The following is an 8,283-nucleotide window of genomic DNA, read 5'->3' as shown; positions in this document are numbered from 1 at the left end:
CTTAATCAGCCTGAGACGATTCCTCACAGGTGGCAACGCGGCTCCGAAGACCTCTCATCCAAAGATGGTAACGCTGCCACTACTGTAGATGTGGGATGGAGCTTCATTCACGTTTATGAAAGTGGCAAAACAGTGCAGATTAATTTCTTCTTGCAGATAAGTACTGCTCTCTGTTGATTTCAGAACTATTTCCACTAAATCCTATCAAAATATTGTACAGCAGAATAATTTTTCACCTGGTATGTTGGAGCACTCCCATCTGAGTCTAAGACAATTTCAGAAGCCATGGACAATCCACAATAGTAATTTCTGCATGTGTAATCATTTGTCTTTGGATTTGGAGAGAAAACCTAGTAAAAATTACAATAACACAAACTGTGGTTGATTTTATTCTATTGTGCACTGACAACATATAAACATCCAGCTCCAAATTAATTAATGAATTTAACCCTTGTACCTCACTTTAAAGAAAACAATGTTGCTCTAATGTCCTTGGACTTAAAGGACAAAAATGCCCACATTAATAAACTACCAGTAAATGTTATACATATATTCATTTTCACTGTTAAATGTTTCAACCAACTTCAGCCCTGATCATCACTTCCAAATATCCATTCATTTTCAGAATGTTAACCCTTTGAATGCCAGTTGGTTTACATAATGCCTCTGTTGTTGAAAATAACACAACAATTGAATGCTTATCTGAATAATAAATGAGAATGACGCAGTGGTCGAGCAAGCTACAGAGTGAATGAAGAGAGGGAGCAGCGATAACAATTATTTGAGAAATAAAACGTTTTGTATCATAGTCGCTAAAAGGTGCCTCGGCATCAGACTCTGAAGGTTGTAAGACCTGGGATTGAGAACGTGACGAACACCCTGCGATGTTATTGACTTGGGGTCACACATCATGTGGGGCCAAAAGGCTATTTGCTGACGCCAAGAAATGTCCCGAACACAGCAAACTAAGAAGAAAAGTTGCTCATATATAACGATTGAGAGGGATTAGTTTTATTTCAGTCCAAACATTGTTTTGAAGGAAAATACTGCATATTATACCCTAAAAAAAACTTCCACTAGTTTAATGCCATTTGCTGTTGTGTTTTAATGATTATTCTCTGTATTATAAATGCTAGGGTGATTATTTTCACAGTCTGGGATGTGTCAATAACAACATTGATTTTGATGCATTGCATCAAACACTGCAGTACTCCATAATACAGCAGCAATGGCACCAGTGGAACCCAGGAAAATAGTATGAATAAAATGGCCAAAATCGCTCATTGTTGTGAAAAAAAAAATTAAAAGCAAGGGCTCTAGATTGAATGCCTCATATAATTGAATACATGATTTTATGGTGTAATGGCCGTGGCTTCAATAATTGTGGTTTCAATGGGTTTCAATGGGGACATTTTTGTCCTGAAGGGAGTGTTTTTGGCTACACTGTTTGTTTTGGGAGCTGAGGTCGATCTTCCAAAATATGAGAAAAAAAACCAACACTCACACCCTTGCAAAACAAAATAAAAAAAAATGAAAAAGACAAATAAGTCCCTAGTGAGGCACAAGGATTATAAAACAAGTTAAGCATTATTAATACATTGAAATTGTTATTCTTTTATGTGGGTTATTGCTTTTTTTTTTATATCTAAAGGAAGTAAAGAATCAGTATCAAACAAACACTTTCAATGTTATAACATGTTTTGCATGTATTAGTACATCTCTCTCCTAACAACTAGAATACATAGATCCTCCAGTCCATTAGATTCAATCTATGGCGATTAAGGCAAACACATGATGTTCGTGATCATATTTAATGTAAATAATAGAATATATAAATCAAAAGGCCCAAAATATTAAAACATTGAATGCCGGCACACTTCTCTGATTATTTTAAATAGCACGTGTCACATTTCATGATTTAACATTTTCATTTCAAGACCAAACAAATGTCCACAATTGTGGATATTAAAGCCCATGACAATGAAAGCCTATAATGTGGTCAGTTGGCATATGTCTTCATAACATGTTACTTAATTGATCTCTATTTGCAACATCAATAGATATCACGTCAGTACAAAGTGCTGCTGTAAACAGTCTTCAGGTTCAAGGCAGAATATGTAAACTGTAGTTCCTGTGGGAATTCTTCCAAGTATTATCTTAAGTCTGGTGAGAACACGTGTTGTTTGAACAGTACTTTTTCCCTACTTTGGCATTAAATGCTTTGTCACTGATATTATAAACCACTGGATAATTCATCCCATGTCAAACTGCCATATACAGTATATTATATGCACTTTACTCACAAGTTAAATCAATAGCTGTTGCTAGAAATCAAGGATAACATATATGTCCCTTTGTGCAAGTATGAAATCTGTGTGTTTTGTTAGAACGAGCCAAGCTTTTGTTGGATCCAAGCCCCCACAGTTGAGTCTCCAGCAGTGTGCAGATGTTTACCGCAGGCCTTCCCCACCAAGAAAACCACCTCTGCAATGTTGAGCAGAATACAAACCCCTGACACGGCCAGCATGAACACGGTGAAGACAGTCTTCTCTGTGGGCCTCGACACGAAGCAGTCCACCGTGTTGGGACAGGGGTACGAGTCACACTTCACCAGCCGGATCATTTTGTACCCAGGGTAGATCATATAAAACAGATACATGAAGGTGACCTCAAAGACAATGCGGAACAGCAGGCTGATGACGTACGTCCACCACAGAGCACCTGAGATTTTCATCTTCTGGGTCTTTATCTGCTCCAGGTCTTTGGGGTTGGACCGCCCTGACAGTTTGTAGAGCCTCTTGTCAACGTGGCGACGGTGGGCGACGTGCATGGCGACCAGCAGGGCGGGGGTGGAGACCAGAATGAGTTGGAGAGCCCAGAGGCGGATGTGGGAAATGGGGAAGAAGTGGTCGTAGCAGACACTGTTGCAGCCCGGCTGCTGGGTGTTGCAGGTGAAGCCGGACTTCTCGTCACCCCACACGCTCTCCGCCGCAACCACCAGAACCATGATGCGGAAAATGAAAAGGACAGAGAGCCAGATGCGACCAATGCCTGTGGAGTGTCTGTTCACACCGCTGATGACAGCATAAAATGATGCCCAGTTCATCTTTGTTTCCTGGTCTGATGGAGAATACATCAAATGGTCAACAGCTGAGAGAATATTGTGCTAAATATGTTTGGTTTTTTTGTAATGTAAGCTTTTCCACTGCAAAAAGGACATCATGCAACAAAAGAGCTACAGTAAATCATTAGGTACATGGAGCAGAATAAACAGAACAAATCTGTTGGGGATATAAAATGAGCTAACAGAAAGAAAAAAAATTAAAAACCAATAAACAAAAATTAAACAACATAAAAAAACAATACTACACATACTATAAAAAACTACAACATAGAAACACTAAAAAATAGGAGTATTTTCTCCAGATTTTGTGTCTTTCTTTCTATAAAATACAAAAATTAAACCAAACTTCTCTTGATCATTATTTATAACCACCCAAAAATGGCAATGTCTTTCATTAATTTGAACCTTTCAGCAAAATCAGGCTTCGATGTGACTATTCACTCAAAAATACTTTTGATTACTCATTTCCAAAAATAAATATTTCAAGGGTTAAATGCATCAGTTCAAGACATACATTTCCAATAGTAACTTTAATAACAATACAGCCAGTTATTAAAAGTATAATAATACCTATGTTTAATTTTGTAGTGTGTAAATTTGCCGACTGCATCACTAAATGAGGTAAGATTAGGGAATCTTAACGTGAGAAAAAAGTTATCAGTTCCTGATTAGTTTATACATTAAAAACTAATTGCATTATACACATCACTAACAGATATTATTTTCTTATTAAATGTGTTAACTTTGACAAGACAACTGATGACTGTGATGACTTTAAAAAACATGTTTGTTAATGACTGTTTAAAAGTATATTCTCACTTTAATTGCTGAAAAAAATTAATTGAAAATAGATTATGCTAAGAATTTATATTATTTAGCTGATTATTTTGGCCTATACTTGTCTCTTGCCCTTTAAGCTTGACTTTTGCTAGATACATCCACAAGAGTCACGAGTGTTCACACGGCGAAAGTGACATCATCAGATTGCTTGTGTTTGGGTGGTTGTTCAGTTTTAATAGATATTCTTAGATTTCATTATGATTAAATTAATTAATTAATTTAAATTCTTATTTTATTTTTTGTTTGTTTTTAGCGTTTTATTATTATATTTGATTATTGTGATTGTTCTACCCTGTGCAGCACCTTGAGATTTCTTTGTATTTTAAAGTGTGCTATATAAATAAAATCCATTATTGTTATTATTATTATTATTATTATTATTATTATTATTATTATCATACTATCAGGCATCGCCCTGATGGTATGATCCAACATTTAAAAAACATTTTTAAAAAACATTTTTAAAAAACATTTTTAAAAAACGCAGATCTGTATGAGAGGTGAAAAATGGAGTTATGAGGAGCTTTGAGATTGTTTGTTTGCTGCGAGGAGAAACCAGCGCAGAAATTAAAAATCAAAATGTTTCCTTGTCTAGATTCCGTGTCAGCTCATGTCTTTGCAACCATCCATACGTAAAGTATATCCGAGGCTTAAGTCACAGCAGATTTTAAAGCTGCAATAATAAGATGATGAGTAAATTAGTTAATTGACAGAATATTAACCAACAACTATTATGAGTAATTTTTCCAGAAAAAATTGCCTAATTGTGAGGATTTGCTGCTTTTCCTTGTCTTACATGATACATTTTATATCTTCAGACTGTTGTTCGGACAAACAAGTGGAATTGAGGAATTGGCGCCATTATTAAAATATTGTCATACAAGAGATTCACAGAATATTAAAGGAAATAATCAGCAGATTAATCAAAAATGAAAATGATCATTGCGGCCTCACAGTAAAGAGGTGGCAGGTTACATTTCCAATATTCTGTTGTATATCTATCCAGTGACAACCAGAGACTCAAAACATTTAAAGAACATTAAAGAAGCTACAAAGAATTACAAGTATTTTAGAAGCAAACTTACAAACACAACTTGAGTCTGAGTGCAGATTTAGTATTTACATACTGGTTAAAATACTACTGTTCCTTAATAGAAATTTGTAAACTCCAAATGAACTCTCGATGCTTGAATAAAAATGAATCATACTTCCAGTTTTCTACTTCTTTCCATCAAATAAGTTAAGTTTTGTAAAGTTCTGAATTAACTCCAAGCCAACAAATCATCCAAAATGTAATATCTACTCTGTGCTGATCATAATTGGTTGTCCTGTTTTAGCTTCTAACGTGCTTGAATTTCCAGTCTGGTATAAATGTCAGAGTTGTTACCCGGCTCAGCAGGAGGCGTAAGAGGCATAGGAGACGGCGTAGAGGACAATGTTGACCTGCTGGTTTTGCATGGATGTGAATCCAGAGAAGAAGGAAGGCTCTCTGCCCCCCTCTGCAGTTGGCAGGCCGCTTAAGAGTGCAACACTGAAGTCTGGCACCGTGTGTCATGTGACATGCTTTCACCAGTCGCCATGGTGTAGCATACAAAGTGGGCATCTGCATCCAACATAACGGTGTCTAATACTCTTAATTATCGTAAGGGAAATAGTTTATGGTCCGAAAGTGTTTTGATGTTTATTAAAGAAGGAGTCCTCTGGTTATAAATTTATGATGATTCAGTGACTGGCAGTATAGTTATCCATAAACATGACTCAGGGACTGTAAATACTGTTTTGTTTGATTTGTTTAAATAATAAAGAAAAACTTACTTAGTGGAATGTCACAGTTTTATCTGTAACTAACTGTACATGCACATATTTACCAAACTCTTTAAGGTCAAGACATAACAGTAAAGAACAAACTGCCCATGAACACAGATTCAATCATCTGAAGACAATGAAAATCTTGTCCTCAGCGACATGATCTAAAATGAAGCAGACTTACCGTCAGCTGTAGTTTGGAATAAAGCACATCCAGAAACATTTACGTTGACATTAGCAGATGTTTTTTTTTTTCAAAAATCTGTGACTGTGAACAAGAGTATCAGAGCACCATGACTTTGCATTGCTAATGATTTCCCTCACACTAGCCACTGCCCTGCACTGGAGAGGTCATATGATTCTGTGTCCAATATTTGCATACAATAGCCCCATTGACAGACACCAAACAAACGGCTTCAGAATTCAGATCAAACGTTTTAATTTCTGCCCAGCTGAGGAATCTGTGTGGGGACTGCGGTCGGTCCTCTCGTCCTCATTGTGCTGTGTTGTGCAGGAGGAAGTGGAGGATGCTTTTGACGCAATATGGAGTAAAACATAAAAGGTCTAAAACAAAGAAAGACCCATTAAATCTTAAGATAAGAGAACAAGAGTGTATTGTCATATTTAAAATGTTCACAGTTTGACGTATTACTGTGGGATTAATGACCCGTGTTTTAGACTGAATAATCTATTTAGCTGACTGTTTTTAGCAGTGAGGTGTTGAAGAACTTCAACATAACTTTAAAGCATTTCCACAACAACCACATAATTATTTATCACGTTGCAATGTTTATTTTGTAAATAGATATTATTTATGTACAGCATAAATAGAAAGGGGACCAATACTGATCCTTGTTTGACTTGATTTGAAGCTATTGGAAACAACAGTATGAACTCTACCAGAAGGATGTGATCAGAAACAGCCATATGCAAAACATATCAACAAAACATTTGGAACGCAGCTTTTTTAAAAACAAACTAAAATGATCAACGATATAAAATGCAAGCAAAATAATACTAACAATTAAACAATTAAATCTGATTTCACGCTCAGGGAGTTAAATAAAATTTGGTTTGACTGATGTTAAGGTTAGGATATATCCAGGAAATAAATGCAATGTCTGTGTATCAGTGTGTGTGTGTGTGTGTGTGTGTGTGTGTGTGTGTGTGTGTGTGTGTGTGTGTGTGTGTGTGTGTGTGTGTGTGTGTGTGTGTGTGTGTGTGTGTGTGTGTGTGTTCATCATCTGCATTGTTTGATGCGTTCTCACTCTGATGAACACTTACGAAATGAGTTGCTGGCATTGTGAATGTTGTAACACTTTAAAGGTAGTGATGGATTGTGGATATTTAATCAAGTACTGTACTTAAGTACAATTTGAGGTACTTGTACTTTACCTATACGCCAATAAATTTTGGAGAAAAATATTGTACTTTCTACACTGCCCTTAGTTATTTTGCTTATTTAAACAAAAATTAGCCTGAACTATCAGCAGCAAAATTTAAGTGAAGAACACATTAATGTATCAAATCCTGTAATATAATGTCAATAATTCTGAAAGGGCCATTCTGTTTATTGGTACTTTTACTGTTTGTACTTTAGGGAAAATTGATGCAAATACTTGTTTTGCTTTTACTTAAGTAAAGTTTTTAATGCAGGACTTTTACCTGTAACAGAGTATTTCTACAATGTAGTATTGCTATTTTTGTAGGTCCAAAGTATTGGGTGAACCTTTTTCAGATAAACTGATGAACCATCATCAAAATAAATGAACTTAATTAACTAAAAGTAAATGCTGTAGTCTCCTGCTTCAGTTCAGACTGAATGATGACATCTAGAGGTCATTAACAGTCATTGCAACATTTTAATAATACTTCCCTTACACTGCAGAAGTGAATTCAGTCTTGGGAGAGTGACAGGCAGTAATTTGTTTAGTCATCCAGGTCCACATTCCTGAACGCCTCTGAGGAGACAAACAAGTCTGCCGGTGTGTCAAATAAACTGAAAGCTTCATAACTAATGTTCATCAGGAAGTGATCAATACCTTTATTTCCAGAAATCTTGATATTTCTTTAATATTCCTAAAGCGGTACTCAGCTGAGTCAAGTGACCTTAATACTATTGTTTTTGTGTGAAGACATAGTTTTACATTAATGTTTCCATTGTGTGAGGGACACTTCTGTGCTTGTATAAGCTCCAGTAAGTCTGGTGAAGGTGCCTGTGAATAGACCAGTGATATTATGGTGCTCATTCTTAAATGTAGGAACACACCCAGTCACATGCAGGTGTGACCAGTCTCACTGTGAAATAAACACGTTCTCGTGATGTGTTCAGGGCCCTACACATTAATAATTATTTTTTATTTTATTTATTTTATTGGTTTACTTGGTAGGGACAGTGCACATTAATAAAACATTTCTGTAAATGCGCCCGAGTTAGCCAAGAGGTTATTTTTCATCTGTAGTCCCTAGACAGATGTTACAAAGTCACCCTAAAAACAGAATGTAAGTTAAGT

General features: G+C 36.0%; 1 protein-coding gene across 1 annotated transcript; it reads right to left on the bottom strand.

Moving 5' to 3' along the window:
* Window positions 1–2,383: 2,383 nt before the first annotated feature.
* On the bottom strand, window positions 2,384–5,379 carry gjb1a (gap junction protein beta 1a). The gene is made up of 2 exons (XM_054625975.1): window positions 5,352–5,379; window positions 2,384–3,120 (listed from the first exon to the last, which is right to left on the bottom strand). The coding sequence occupies exons 1-2, from the start codon at window positions 5,377–5,379 to the stop codon at window positions 2,384–2,386; spliced, it is 765 nt and encodes a 254-aa protein (XP_054481950.1).
* Window positions 5,380–8,283: the final 2,904 nt, after the last annotated feature.

Source organism: Anoplopoma fimbria, chromosome 24 (genome assembly GCF_027596085.1).
Source record: "Anoplopoma fimbria isolate UVic2021 breed Golden Eagle Sablefish chromosome 24, Afim_UVic_2022, whole genome shotgun sequence".
NCBI classification, from domain to species: Eukaryota; Metazoa; Chordata; class Actinopteri; order Perciformes; family Anoplopomatidae; genus Anoplopoma; species Anoplopoma fimbria.
This window is presented reverse-complemented; position numbering and strand designations above follow the sequence as displayed.

Coding starts and splice junctions, on each gene's coding strand:
- gjb1a (XM_054625975.1), bottom strand. CDS start 5,379: ATGCCTCTTACGCCTCCTGCTGAGCCGG. Junction 3,121..5,351: donor TACGCCTCCTGCTGAGCCGG/GTAACAACTCTG, acceptor ATTCTCCATCAG/ACCAGGAAACAAAGATGAAC.